Consider the following 16,041-nt stretch of genomic DNA (forward strand, 5'->3'; position numbering starts at 1 on the left):
ACGAGTCTTCAAAGACAAAAACACATTCTCCGACAGAACCACAGTATTATATCATGGCTCAGAAAACGAAATGAGCTTTTACAGCACATGAGTGCATGGCCTGCCACCTCTGCCTGCTGCACCGTCCCAGGGTTTTTTAAAAGAGTCTGAGAGCTGTTGCTTTTCTATTAAAAAAAAAAAAGACAGTAAACCATGATGACGGCGGCGGACGACTGCCCAGTCTGATGCTTAAAGGAGTTCAAACAGGAGTTCAAAATGGACTCACATTCCATCCTGGCGGGTAATGGTGTACCCGTATTCGGAGTAGTGTAAAAACGAGACGTTGACACCGATCAGCGGGGTCCCGTCAGCAGTTAGAACTTGGCCTCGGATGACAGATGCAAGGCTGTGGGAAAAGCACAAGAGTCTGAATGAGCCTCTGTCTTCTCAGGCCAGCATCCTCATGATTTGTAGACAATTTAGGCCAAAGATAAAATATTACCATCATAAACAATCAAGGGTGAGTCACAAAAAGCAGACCCGAAACCCCACCCCACCCCACCCCGAAATAATGCTTCTTTAAATGCAGTGTAATTTACTTCTCTAAATGCCTGAGGTTTTAATTTGTTGCAATCTGGTTTCTGGGAGCAATATCAAGGCTAATAATTTAAGAGATGAATTTTAAAAGTTATAAATGATGCTTTTTTCATATATCATATATGTGACATACTTGAGGAAAAGTATACTTGGCCAATTAATTCTGGGGCAATCTGTAAATCTGCCGCAACCACAAAGTACAAGATTTAAGGGGGCAATAAGAAAAGTGTGTGCAACAATTTCTAATCTGCTGGGTCTCAGTGCATTAGCGCTGTTCAATGACGGCAGACCCAGGAGTTCTGTGTAAATCATCTTCTTTTGCTCAGCGAGACACGAGACACCTGCTTTCAGTTACTGGTTGATTTTCAGGTCATTACTGCTCTGTAAAGCTCCAGTCAAACAGCCTATGCAATCTCACTGCCACGCCGTTAGCGGCTCCATTACATTAATTCATAATTTATATTTTTTAGTGAGCTCAGCTAAAAAAAAAAGTGCACTTCTGTTTTGCCTTTTGGGGTCTTTTCATCATGCCTTCTGAAAATGTTTCCAACTGCGCTCTCGAAAAATCAACTTGTTAAACGAAGATTTATTGACCCCTTAACGGGATGTCCTGTTACATCTTGGGTACTGAAATTGACAAAATATATGAACTGTGCCAAAAATGCTTGAAACGTGAAGTCTGATGAAGAATTTTATAAAAAAGATACACACACACACACACACACACACACACACACACACACACACACACATGCAATTTTCTCAAACACACACTGGTCAACATTTCACAGAACTGTTCTCAAGACCCTCCTGAGTCTATATAAAGAAAGCAGGCATTAACCTCTTATTGAACGGGCTTTCTCCAGGGAGCACGTGGGTGCTATCCGATCCAATCAGGAAACTGATTCGGTCATAGAAGGACTTGGCAGCTTGCTGAGATGGAGTCTGTAGACTTTGGCTAATGATATCCTGAGGATCAGGCAAGCCACGACAGTAGGGCTGATTTTGGCAGGAACTCTGTAGGCAGCAGTCAGGATCCATGCAGTCAACGAGTCCATCTGCGGAAAGAGCAGCAAACCACTTAGCGGGAATCTGCTCCTTACGCCGGGGACGGCGAGGCGTGGAGCGACTTGTGCCTAGCGGTGGGGTTGTTTCATCTCCATTGACTTGCCACTGTGTATCTGATGGCAGTCTCTATGAGGCATCCTTTTTGAAGGCAGATGAAATAGATGCAACACTGGCATTTGCTTTCACGAAAGGGAAAGATCTAGACCGATGGCTTGAAAGCCATTACATAACATTTATTCTGAGTGAGGAATATGCATTACTGATTAGAACACCTTATTAGTAGGAAGGAATCAGGATCAGTTGTAAACACAGTGCCTGAAGCCGTCTGTATTTCAGAGAAATGCACTAGGAGTTCCCATACTAAGCACACAGAGAAGACAGGTGGCTATCATGCATGTCGAATCTCTAAAATTAGGGAAAATACTGCAAAGTGAAAGCGGGGAAGGCGCTAACACAAACAAGCTAACCCAAAATGGATAAAATTAGCCAGCCGCATCCCACAAAACAGTTCTCCCAAGAAGGGTAAATTACGTTCTGGCGGGGAGTAATGCATGTCTCAAAATGATCTTTTACTTGGCTACTCCTAAAATGCAGTATTATTTTTTAAAAAATGGCAAATGTGTATTAGTCATGACAGTGGAGGTTATAAAAAAACAATCAGCCATGAAACATGGACCCATGATACAATCAGCAGTGTCTTCTCCAAGAACACATGACACATTCCTGTTAACAAGGTTAACATTGCATGTAAGTCAGTGGTCTCTAAAGATCTAGGGCTGCTGTCTGCCAATGCTGCATGCTTACCAAGGGCACTGTCAGTCATATAAAATTGTGCTGCATGCAATATGACACTGAGCACATAATATTTAACAGTGACAATAGATGGCGATGCTGCTCACTCATTGTTTGTTCTACGATATCACTCGCCATCACTTTTATGTATACCCCTGCCTGGGTAATGGAAAGGCTATTTTAAGTGATGGGACAGGTTAGGACAACAGAGGCTTTATGTGTCTCGTGATCATTGTCTCTTGTTTATATCAGGAGAACAGGGCAAGTGTTGGCCTTGTGTGTCTAGGTTCGTATGAGACATTCTGATGTCTGACCAGCAATCACATGCTCTGGTGACGCGGTTCTCGGGATGCATCTCCGCCATGAAGTGAGGCATGAATATGCTCTCCGTGAGGCAGATCCGCCATCATGCCATATGCGTGTGGCTGTCCGTCACTGCGACAACACTGCCCTCCTTCGAGCACATTGTTTATTCACCAGCTTAGTAATTGTATCACTTAGAATAGATTAGTAAAAAGTAGTGTGAAGACATCAAACACTATTGGGCAACTGACCTGATAGTTCCAAGCTACTTTACACTTAAGTAGCTGGCCATTATGTGACCTTATGGGAAACTCAGATGAAAATATTTAGATGATTTCTATGCTTCATTTTTACAAGTGAAAAAGAAAGAAAGAAAGAAAACTTTCAGTCTTTAAAAACTATTCTAATAATTTATTTCCCTTATACCATACTGACTTTGCCCTTACGGTATCTGACAGCAAACGGAGACAAAAGGGAGTAACTATGTTGATGAGTTGGGAAGATGGCTCAGTGGGTAAACGCACCTGCCGCCAGGGTTTATGTATAACCTGGGGTTGATTCCCCAAGATCCACATTGTGGAAGGAGAGAAGTAACTACACACACACACACCCTTCACACTCACAGAAGAAACACAATGTCCTAAATTATTTTACAAAAGAAATAGATTACATTTCCAGCCGAGGGGGAGGTCAACAGCAACGCAGGAAAGGTAAGACACAAGAGACGGACGTGGTAGGACTTAGTCACTCTGCCTATGCGAAGGAGAGTACAGCGAACCGTTTGCTTCTGTTGCTTGTGCTCTGCGCTCTGACTTTCATTTCAGTTTTCGGCTCTTCCAGTTCTCAGACCACGCACACATGCGCACACACTCCCTTCATTGTGGGTTCAGTAATTTCAGGAGACCTAAAGTGTCAGGATGACTTCCAGGAACGACCTGGAGAATCGCTGCCTGTCTGTCTCCAACGTCCACTGGGAGGAGGCTTTCAGGCTGTGAAGCAAGGATTGCTGCAGCCATCTTTCTGCCACCATAGGACCTTTCTGAAATCAGTCCATCCCAGAAAAGGCAGAGTCAAAAGCTCGGACAAGAACCAACAGGTCATATACACAGTAGCCTCCTTGGGGTCTTTTAATAAGCTGCACTTGACCTTCTGGGTCTCTGAGTTCTAGAAGCAAACGCATCCTTTTTACTTTAAGTCTATTTGGGTTGGATTTTTCTTAATCCCTTGAAAGTAGAAGAAACTGAGCTTATCCACAGATACCGACTAAATTTCTCTTTCTTATTTCATTTGAAGTTGGGGGAAATGAGTTCAGTTAGGGGCACTGGACTTATATTTATGATGTTGGTCTCTTTTTACCTAAGTATTTTTAAATGATCTCTGTCTACATAGAAATGAATGGCTCTGACTTTCTGAGGAGAGATGTTGCATAGTCTTCCGGAGAGCTGCCATTTTGAGTCCTCAGGTCACAGGTGGTTGATTATTTGGAGCAGCACACTTATTTCTTTGGCAGAAAACCTAAAACCATGTGTTAAGATAATCAAATGATGCTGAGCTTTGAGCTTTCACATGAATTTATCAAAATACTTCTTCCTTGCTACTGAAAAAGCCATAAAGATGAAAAATGTCTGACTATTCCTTGTGGAAGAAAGATGAGGCCTTACTCTTCATGAGGACATATTATAATAATAATATAAGAGATAGGATTATTTTTCCCTCCGTCTCTCTTGAAATGGAAGCATAGTTTTCAAGACCGAATTCTCTCAAGCACTAGATGGTTGGACTATTGCTTCAATACCATTTTTTTGGTTTTTTTGGCTTAAAATAATACAGTCCCTTAAAACCACCTTTAACCATTAAGTGGTGACTTGTGATCATATGTAGAGTGCTTATGGGGACTCTTCAGTGTATACTCTGTGATTTATTTCACTTAGATACTCAGTGAGTAGATTTAGAGTGTCGCTACATATGTTTGAGAGACTAATTAAATACTGCTATTTTATACTGTTTTATAAAATACTCCTTCACAAGGGAAAGTAATTTCAAATATTATATTTTATCTCCATTAATCTGGCAAATTAACAGTTAACTGCCCCATCCCAATTCTCCCACAGTGCCTTCCCTTAGGCAATATATGATGCAGCTGCCAAAGAGGAATTCTCAGATTTAGTCATTTATCTTTGTTAGTTTATAAAAAGCAAATGTACATCTGGCATGTAGTCTGCAGGTCATAAAACTCCTTGAGATTGACACCTTCTGAACTAATCAGCTGGAAAAGCATTTTTACAAAGCCTCTCTGCTAGCCATCAGAGAAAGAATCTCATTTTCAACAGGCGAGATGCAGGGACACACTGTTTGTCATTATTTTTTTTTTCCTGCAGAGTTTATCAGTAACTTGCCCAAGCAAGTGACGGATGGTTATGAATCTGGCTTCCTATAACTTGAGAAAACATTTTTCATTCTTTGTAACTGCACTCAGAGCAGAGAGGCCTATCTACCACAACTAAGTTGATTACCCACTTGCCCAAATGTACAGAGTTGCAAAATTGTCTCCGTGGAATAGCTTCTCAAAATCATTAGGATTCCATTGTAATCTCCGGACTGCTACGTTGGTGTACATCTGGTCTGGAGTAGAAGCCATATTTAATAGCATTAATCATAAAAAAAACCCCTAAAGATCAGAAAATTTCAAAGCTCATTGAATAGCAACCTTGATTATTAGTCAAGAACTTTTCTTCACTTTAGGTTGCATTATAAGAGACACTATGTATGACATAAAGTAGATATATAATTTATGCTTTCCTCCTTTTGATCCTTAACATTATATGCTTTAGTCATAGTTATATTTTAAACACATTCTTGTCTTTCCTGAGGCATTTCCATTGGCTTTCAATAGTAGTTAGTATTCTTATGTTATAGATTCTCTGCAAAAAAATTTTGAAAATAGATAAATGGATGAATGCAACCATAGAGTTTCAATAAAACTTTATTTACAAATATCACCCTGTGGCCACAATGGCCAATCTCTGGTCTTGCTTTCAGGTTTCTACCCTGCACTATGTTTATAACATTTTCAATCACTTTATATACTTCTTGATATAGTTTATGTCATATTCTATCAGTATACCTTTGGTCAAATTATTAAAACTCAGACTCTAAGCTTTTCTAGATTACCTTTGATATTGCCTTTGTTCTTTTTCTCAAAACTCTCATTTTCTTTTTTTGAAGTATAGACAATTTTAACTTGTTTTTATAATTTTTATTTACTGACTGGAGGAAAAAAAAAAGCTATAAACCTTTGTTTCCCTTAAAGATAATTACTGTCTGCCACCTCTGCCTACTACCTACTACAAGGTCCAAATCCCGAGGCAGTATGGTAGTATGGCAGCAGCGTGCGGTGCATGGTTCACGACTCTTTCCAGGGAACATCTGGTTACATGTGGGGCTTTCAGATCATTCGTGGCATATAGGGACCAGTGCTGTACTGGTGCCGCCTTCAGGTTCACATTCATATAATTTCCATGCTATGGACTCCAGAGTGAACTTTTTTTGACCTACCAAAAAATCTGCCTTCCAGTTATTTCTAACTGCACAGTATACAGACATCTAAAGCCAAACATGTCTCACCCAACCAACACGTCTCACCCATTTGATGTCCCAACTACAACATCTTTCCCCTTTCTCTCCAGACTTGTTCCTTCCCCTGTATTTCCAACTTCAATGAATGGTACCAACAATATACCTACAAATTATATTTATTATAAGAAAAATTTATTTATTATATTTATAATTATAGAAAAATTATATTATATTATACCATATATTATATTATTTATTTAGTGTACGTGGCGGGGGAGACAGAGGGGGGAGAGAATGTGATTGCTCATTAGCTCATTGAGTAGATAAAGTTGTCTGGCCAACGATTGGGCTCCAGAGACTTCCCGTTTCTGCCTCCCCAGCCCTAGGGTTATATGCATGCACTACCATATCTAGCTTTAAAAAAAATCAAGTTGTTTAAACATGTGCTCTAGAGAGCAAACTCAGGTCCTTGACTTTGCAGGCCAGAACTCTATCTAAACAAGTAGAAGCTCAGGACTGCCCTCTGGCTTTCCTGTATCATCTTCCCCACCACAGACACTGTCTATTCCTTGAGTTCTTGGACATTTTACACTCCAAAAGTTACTTAAAAGTGTTACTCACCAACTGGATATTAAGATGCAAATTCTATGGCTATAGAATTATAAAAAAAAAAAAAAATTGGACGGGGGCTAGAGAGATGGCTCAGTAGTTAGGAGCACTGACTGCTCTTCCAGAGGTCATGAGTTCAATTCCTAGCAACCACATGGTGGCTCACAACCATCTATGATGTGATATGATGCCCTTTTCTGGCCTGCAGGGGTATATGCAGGCAGGGCATTGTATACATAATAAGTAAATAATTTTTTTTTTTTAAAAATTGGAAGAAACTATGACATGTATGTAATTCTATGTCTAATCCTTACAAGGCTCTTGTTCCGAAGCCACAGCTTGAGTTTATGAATAAAAAGCTAACTTTCCGAAAACATCATTTCATATTAGTTGAGAAAATGTCCATACGGCAAAAGATGCCGCACATACATACACACACACATACATACATACATACATATACACACACACACATACATACATACATACATACATACATACATATACACACACACACACATACATACATACATACATACATACATACATATGGCAAAAGATGCCGCACATACATACATACATACATACATACATACATACATACATACACACATACACACACACACACATACATACATACACACACACATACATACATACATACATATGGCAAAAGATGCCGCACATACATACATTCATACATACATACACACATACATTTCAGAGTCAAAGGATAAGTAAAAACCACCACATAAATTCACCACACAATTACTATATTCCTGGAGAAAAGTAAGAGCAACAGAAACCTTACTTACTACTAGTGTACTGTCAGTCAAATTCACCAGGACATCCATATGGATGGCCAAAAGGTTCATGGTAACCAAATCACTAACCTAAAGTAAGAACCCATTGTCTTCCAAACCAATAATCACTTTCTCCACTTTTGTTGTACCACCATACCGCAATGCCTAGATTCTGAGCGCCATTTCTAGGTTCTGATAATACTAGCGGTCTCTGGGAGAAAGGACTCACCAATCTTTGATGGTTCTGCTTGCTTTTAACCACCCACCCCCTTATCAATGCTATTAGCCACCATCTTATTTACTTAGCTTATACTTTTAAACTTGCTTCAGTGGCCTCTCTCTGAAATCTGGAGTTGCTTTTGAGGACGGGATGGACGTTGACTCCAGAGTGAGCTCTTTGTCAGGGGACTTTATCACAAGGAAAAGACTGCCCTTAGCTTCAAAAGGCCACAGCCACCCAGTGTGCCCGGTAGCAGCAGGCTTACTTCCTATGTATGCACAGGTATTAAGAGCAAATAAGGATGCCTGGCTTTCTATTACTGTCCCTTCTTCCTGCTTCTTCTGAAGCTCTTGTCGATTATTTGAACTCCCAAGAGCCAACCATGTCTTCAAGACGACAGGAAAGGAAGGGCCCAGGAAGGCAAGGAGTGGTACCTTTTTAGTGAGATCAGGATTTCAAGGCTCTTTATCATCAGACACTGATGATGGGGCTGGTCATAGTAGGAAAAGTAAATACTTTAGAGTAGAAGATAAAACCCTGTCTGAGGAATATATTTAGGTATTTCCCCCATATGTATTTGCTTTATTCTAAACATTTTTTTATTGGTGTATATTCATTATAAACTGTGATGGGTTTCATAAAGACATGACATACTTTGACCATACTTTAATCTTCTACAAAGACTATTTGAACTAGACATGAGTGTGCATGTGTGTGCGTGTGCCTAACCCCCCCCCCCCCAAGTCTTTAAATTGTTTAATTTCTGATTAGGGCCAAATCAACCTCTTCACCCACTCCTTCTCTTTAGTTAATATGCTGAACCAAGTTACTTAGTGGCATGCTGGCTAAGCCAACCTCTGACACCAAACTCAGCTTGGATAATGGCTCCGCAGTGCTCCACTCTCCGCATGTTCTAGAATTTCTGGTATTGCCCTAATTTTAAGCCTTCTGTTCTACTGTTCTTCAGTCACACTATCCTGAATAGACAGATCATGCAGCTTGATTTTTTTTTTTTTTTTTTGCTTGACTTTTTTTTTTTTTTGGCATGGAAGATACTGTCTCCAAGGCACTTGCATATGCAGATTTCACAGAACCCTCTAGCTTGGGCTACCAGGCACCCAGGTTACCACCTCCAGGATATGATGAAGCCAGCCCTGAGATTCCTTCTTTGAAAAACAACAAAATTAGGTTAGGGACAGCCATGCAAATTATGTGAGATAAGTAGAGGACTCACAGGAGGTGTTCTATCAGCTCAGATTTTCCCTCAGAGACAGAAGCCTGGAGACAGCAGAGCTTCATGCTAATCAGAATAAACAAAGGGGGAATGAGGCCAATTCACAGTTGATAAATTTTTGAGGAAAAAGAAAAAAAAAACCCTCCTTGGCTGATAATAATACCAAAGAGTTGATTAGCCCCTAAATTACTGTGCCTTGTCTCTACAGACTTGGCCCTGCAGTTTGTATCCCTCTGAGAGAGAGGAGGACCTCCTGAAAGCAATCTCTTCTTAGACAAAAATCTAAAAAACGCACAATCAAGGAGAAAGAGTCACTCTCCTCCCCTGGCACCAGAGACAATGAGGTTGTCGCTTTTGGGGGGAAAGCAAGGAGTTAGGCTGCCATCTGGACTTATGTCTCAGAGAGGATTGATGCTGCCACTTCGAGGAGTTTGGGCAACAAGGTATTATTAGCTGGGAAAGCTGTGAGGGCTAGAGACTGCTGCAATCCATTAGTGGCTGGGGAAGAAGATGCCTTTTATGTGGGGGATACTGGCTTGTCTTGATAGGCAAGAAAATGACACCAGGAAGGACCTGTGACAAAGTTAACAAGTCCCCTGTGGTGGAGGGTAATGTGGCCATAGAGGGGGCGAGGGGGCGACAACTCAGTCACTGGAGAAGAAGAGTTAGGCCTCACTCTGTCTTCTTGGACAGCCTTCTATGACTGGTTAAGATAAGCACGCCGGAAACGAAAGAAAGAAAAACAGAGTAGCACTGGCTGCGCCACGCTGAGCAATCTGTGTACATTTTTCCACTTGAAAAACCTTCAAAACTTTTTATTCCTGTTTTGTAGGCGGAGCAGTTAAGAGCTGAGTTACAGATCTGGTGGAAGGCCATGTAGTGGCCTACATAGTACAGATCTGGCCGCCTCTAAAATCTGTATTCTCTACCCAATGCTACTGTCCAAGATGATGACCTTCCAGAAGAGCGGCAAGAAAGGCCTCAGGAGGTGAGCTCAGACTCAGAGAGTACCTCCACCTGCCACCAGATCTGCTCCTAATGGTTTGTCAAAGTTAAACAGCTGTCAGGGACAACCATTCCATCACCGCCTCCCACCCTCTATTCTCTGAAATTAAAATACAATAGCATGGCGGGGATGTACTCAAAGGGGAGAATAATTAGGCCTAGCTGAAGGCTTAAATTGGGTGGAACACTCTGCAATCCTTTTATAGCGGTGTAAAGTTTAGGATAAAAAGACAGTGAAATCCAGCTTCAAAGGGCCTGTTCTCTGTTGCTGTGTGCCATTCCGCCCCCAGCCCCCCACAATGGCTTTCAAAAGAAGAGCTTGAAAAAGAAAATACCTCCCTGGCATCTTCTGGCTTGTTTAGGTATTAAAATACTCCAGTGGTGCTCCGACAGGGAGCACAGTCCCCGGGGCATCGCAACAAGGAACGGAGAACAGTGGATGTTAGGCAGTAGCTCAGTCACCTTGCCTTCTCCGAGAGGGCCAGCCAGGAAAGTCAGGGAGTGCAATCAATCCATCAGCACTCATACATTTCCAATCAATCTGAGCTACAGCGATCTGCTTTTTTCTTTTCAACAGATAACTATGTGGTCACCGTAAGCCTCGGAGCTCAGCGCTGGCATGCACTCTGCTGTTCCTTACCTCCTTCGTTGTCCTTGCTGTCTGTACAGAGAGTCTCCATAGCTACATCACAGCCCGCTCCTCTCCAGCCTGGCTGGCAAACACAATGCCAGCCGTTTTGGTCCAGCGTACATCTCCCATTGCTGTTGCACAAGCCGGGGCAACCCTCTGTCAAGACATGGAAGGGAAAACACCAGTGATTTGAGTATTGAAAGGGTTTTGTGCCTAAAAAGGAAACAGGTACAGGACACTTAGTGGGAACAGGCCTTTGTAAACAGCACAGAGACTGTAATTGCACATGGATAGAAACAGCAACGTTATCCAAGGAATCTAATTCTTATCCAAGTGGCATCTTTGATTGGCCTGACCCTTGAGACACCACTTACCTGCGTAGGACAGAAATATATGCAACGATCCACTAAATAGCTTCAGGCCAGACAAAATTAACTCAACATTTCTCCTCCCTCCCCCTCTTCACAAAGCAACAAGGTATGGTTTGGAAAAGCATCTCAGGAAAATAATTTCAGAACCCCCTTGTTCCAATTTTTAATCTGTTGCAAACATTGCTAGAAGCAGCTTCTTCCTCTTCTTCCTTTTTTTTTTTTTTTTTTTTTTTTAAAAGCACCTTGTTGCTTTAAAAAAAAGATAATTCCCCTAAATTCAAGAGCATGAGTGTGGACTTGAGTGTATGAATGATGTTAAAAAGAGAACATTAATTTTATCTGGCCTCAGAGTTGCCGAGTATGCATGTGAAATTACAGTGTATTCAATAACTGCACAAAGTATAGGTCAGTATTAATGACTATACTTTATGCCAAGAGTCATTCCTTTTTCACAGAATAAGCAAAGCCCAGGAAATAGTGAAGCAGCTTTAGCGTCTATTCTAACAAACATTAGGATTCAGGCTGCATACGGATGGGACGGGACCAACAGGGATTTCCAACTCAATGTAATAGCTGTGCATATTTGATTACTTAGGACGGACAAAATGAAATACCATAAGGACCACAATAGAGAACACTGATAGACTGAACAAAAACACGGTAGTGACGTGCTTCAAGACAGATAGCGAGGGGTGATATTTTGTGACAATCTCCCTGAGGCTTTTATGCTGTTACCTTTATATCCTATCTTGTCTGCTTTTACGGGCAAGAAGGGAAAATTTGGGAGATAATTAATTTAATATATCCAGAATTGAAAAAAATTTCCAGTCTAACATATTTTTTTTTTAACCCCCAAAAATACCAAATTTTGTCACTTCCTACTGATGATGCCTGGCATGCGGCCAACATGATCGGCTTATGAAGGATGACCCTCAGGTGGAACCTGCAGTCCCTGCTCCTGAGTGGGACATGGCACCACAGAAGCAAGGCCGAAGTGCTCCGAGCTCCTGCAACGACCCGGCTAGTGCTCAAGTCTCTTTGGCTACTTATTAATCGTTTGGTGTAAATACATGGAATAAAATACTTGCTCCGGAACTTGGGGGGGGGGTTGTCCTATAACTTCTCATCATGAGAACGCCCCAGTAGTTTTGGACTTAAGATTTTAAGGGAGCAACACATCGTAAGATGTTCAAGTCTGTATTTACGTGATTATTCACAGTATTGGTCTCCAGTGCGGAAGTTGAGAAGGAAGTTTCTCAAGGAGATGCTCTGTCTCTGAAGCTGTTACAATCAACTGAAAGCAGGTTGTCTTCTGACAAAAATGATACTTATGATAGCATCAGGCCAGGGCGAGATGCTTATTTCATTTTCTGACAGTTATTGTCTGTATCTATGGATCATTCAAACATAAAAGGTAAGTGTTCTTTATAGATGGGTTCTTTTGTGGCTTGCACTGAAACAGAAGTATTTAACTGCCTCATCGCCAATGTGCAGCAGTTGCTGCTTGCACATGGAACTGTGATAGGAAAGCCTGGATATTGCCATGAATATTTTCATATTCTAATGGAAAGCACAAACAAGGGAAAGAAGATAGGTAATCTGGGGAGAGAGGGGGAGGGGTTTGCTCTGCGTACAACACGCTTCCACCTATTTCTACAGTAACTGAAGACGTGAGACTCTGCTGTTTTTCTTTTTTTTTTTTGTTTTTGTTGTTGTTTTTTTTTTTTTTTTTTGAGCAACTGTTATCAGTTGTGATGCAACAGCATGCATGGGATTTTGCAGTTTATAAGAATAACAAGATTTTGACTATGGTATCATATATATATATATATAGTCTGACACATTTAGAAAAAGCCAAAGAAGTTTCCATCTGAGGATAAATGAGAACTCGCTCTCTCTCAACCTGTTAACCAGAATGTTCTTTAGAGTGACAATTCTTATTCTGTGATAAGAGTATTTATGAGTCTTTAACTTATAATTTAAAGCTCATTGGCTGAGTTGCTAACAATGAAGATTTTGAAGCAAAATAAAATTAAAAACAAAAAAACAGCAAATGTACTGTAATCTTCAGTTTCGGTTTTAGTGAGAACTATTGTTTCACATAAGGATGGAATCTGTGAGAACCCAAAATTATAAAAATGAGACACAGACAAGTTAAGTCTCAATACTTTAAAATCCGAGGTATTTCACATACTGTAAGCCCAAGTTATAATTTACAAAAATATGCATGAGAAAGTTACAACACCTAGCATGATCTGATACGTAGCTCTATCGTTATCTATGCATATATGTCAAAAAAGAGTAAATATACAGTACCTTTAACTATCTTATCCAAATAGTGAGCTTGGGAAATTAAAAAGGGGGAAAAAAAGAACAGACAGACATTTCAGAAGTGTCACATGGGACGAGGAAACTTTTCAGAATTCACATGCAAATCCAGTAGCTGCAGCTGACATGGGACTCACATTACACGACAGAGAGGTACTTCGAACCTTCTAAAAAAACAAACTACGGTCAATTTTAGTCAATGTGGTCTTGACGCCAGGAACCACGCAGCACTTTAAAGGTCAGTCTGGGGGACGCTAACGCTTTGCTGCACGGGCTCTTGGAATACATGCCGCTTTTGCTCTTGGTAAGACTGCATGTTAAGTAGAATCAGTGCAATCGGGCCTTTATAGCTAGAGACATTCGGAAGTGTCCTGCTATGAGATTCACAGCAATCAAAGCTTAACAGTTCATAAGTAAAAAGGCAATAAGGAAAAGAAAGAAAGTAAGGACCACCAGGCAAATATATATCCATTCTACTCGGAAAAGGGCGTGTGGAGCCCTGTAGGCATCTCCAGTAGCCTTTGGATCCATGTCAGATGGGCAAGCTGTATCACATAGATAGTCCATTAGGGACCAGGAATGGTCCAAGACATTGTTTCGTCTCAAGAAACATCTTAAAATATGCTCTGTTTTTCTCACCAGGTTTACAGGACCAGCTGGACCAAGAACTGTGTCTCTAGCTGTCCTTGGACCACTTAGCTTTCCCAGACACAGAGCCTCTCTCCCTTCACCCATGGTAGAGACATAATATATTCTTAATAAGCCTCAAATCTTCTGGCTTTGTCAAAATTCATACATCTTTAATGATCTAAAATTGCTTTTCAAAGATGCTTATGTTGATTATTTTTCATTACTGACATATGCAAGTGGCAGCGGTACTCTTAACAGAATGATTTAAATTGTAACTTTCACATGAGACACTCAGGTCTGCTGGCTGTGTCATGTGGGTAAACAAACTCCTAAGTGGTTTGACACATCTGTACTGTGTATATAAAAGGATTCTTCACTTTGCCACAGGATTCCATTAGAGGCTTCTGAATTGCCTTTAAAAATAAGAACGTTTATGGCTAATTGACAATACATTACAAGGGAAATTAAGGTGAAAGAAGAAATGGCATTAGGTCCTACTCTGCAATCATAACTTAGTAAGCATAATTCATCTCTTAAGCATTTAAAGAGGAATATATTACTGCATCATGACACTGCTACGAATTTTTAATAATTCCTTCTAAGTATTATATAATCTGCAAGAGTTCTGTAATAGCTCATCTGATGATCTGCACATACCCATAATGATATTAATAAGCTAGAGTTTCTGATTCAGGCAGGGTAGTATTTCCAAGGGAATTCTTAGTTTATAAAAATTAGTTACCCTGATTACAGTTGGCGAGTATATCATGTGCTCTTGTATCAAATGTGCTACAGTTAATGCAACCGAAAGAAAGAATACAGCTAAATTCTGATCTTGATTAGTCATTTTAAGGGGGACTGTTTTTTTCTGACCAGTCAGTCCTGGTTGGCTTAGCGAACAGAGTCAATTACGCAAAGCCATGGGCTGATTTACAGTAAAGATAGGGTTATCGTTGGGTCAGGTGGAAACCAATAAGAGGAGCTGAAATTAGAAAATGCATTTGAAAACACACAGTAGATCACAATTAGCATAGCACTTTAAATATTAGACATGTTAACATATCATTCATGAAAAACTAAAAAGCAGCCATAAAAAGATTTATACCAAGAATAAGATACCAAGATTTATCATTTTCATATCACAAGGAACATATTAAATAATCACTGATAGCCTAAAACTAACAAAAATAAAGACAACAACCTTTATTTTACTTTAAAGGGTGAAATTTATGATGAATACCGCAAAAGCCTGATTCTAAATAATGAAGAAGTTGAAAGGAAATGTGCATACATGAAGTTAAAATGATTATTAAAATACTTGCAACAATAAAAACATCATTATAGAAGCCAGCTCAGGAAATAATCAGAAAAATGCAGGCATGTTGTAAGAAGCCATTAGGAATAATAATCGTAAAAACAATACAGTATAGTTAAAAATGAATATACCTAACAGTTGCTGAGATGCACACTGGGTTGCAGAGAAATTACTTTGAAAGTGTATGTTTTAACCTAAACTTAAAAAAAAAAAAAAAAAATGCCAACTAGTTGAACTAAGTTGTAAAATTTTTTTCTACCTCAACGGGACTTTCTAATAGGTGGGTGCTAGTCATTAAAAAAAAAAAGCTGTTATTAAGTTCCATTCATTTAGATACTTTCCTTGATGTTTAGAGCATTTATCTTTTAAGAGGGTCCATGTAGAACACAGGGAAAGAGTTATTCCATTTCTTGTAGGGTGATGATTCTTAAAATTTATTTTGGGTTTCACATCTGAGAGAAGTGACAGATGGGTTCTGAAAACTACACACACTACAAATGCAAGTGGTCAAGATAAGTCCAGATTTTTCTATCAGCTCTGCTTCTGAATGCCTTGTAGATTACGAGTACTTGGCATGTAT

At 40.1% G+C, this 16,041-nt stretch overlaps 1 protein-coding gene across 1 annotated transcript in view; it reads right to left on the minus strand.

The window, feature by feature from the left end:
• Window positions 1-16,041, minus strand: part of Tenm3 (teneurin transmembrane protein 3) — a 505,702-nt gene that overhangs the window by 67,465 nt on the left and 422,196 nt on the right. The window contains exons 12-15 of the mRNA XM_051169939.1: window positions 13,505-13,531; window positions 10,827-10,973; window positions 1,418-1,634; window positions 266-385 (exon numbers count right to left, since the gene is read on the minus strand). Coding sequence (XP_051025896.1) covers window positions 266-385; window positions 1,418-1,634; window positions 10,827-10,973; window positions 13,505-13,531 — 511 coding nt within the window. The remainder of the gene's footprint in view (window positions 1-265; window positions 386-1,417; window positions 1,635-10,826; window positions 10,974-13,504; window positions 13,532-16,041) is intronic.

Source organism: Acomys russatus, chromosome 27 (genome assembly GCF_903995435.1).
Source record: "Acomys russatus chromosome 27, mAcoRus1.1, whole genome shotgun sequence".
Taxonomy (NCBI): Eukaryota; Metazoa; Chordata; class Mammalia; order Rodentia; family Muridae; genus Acomys; species Acomys russatus.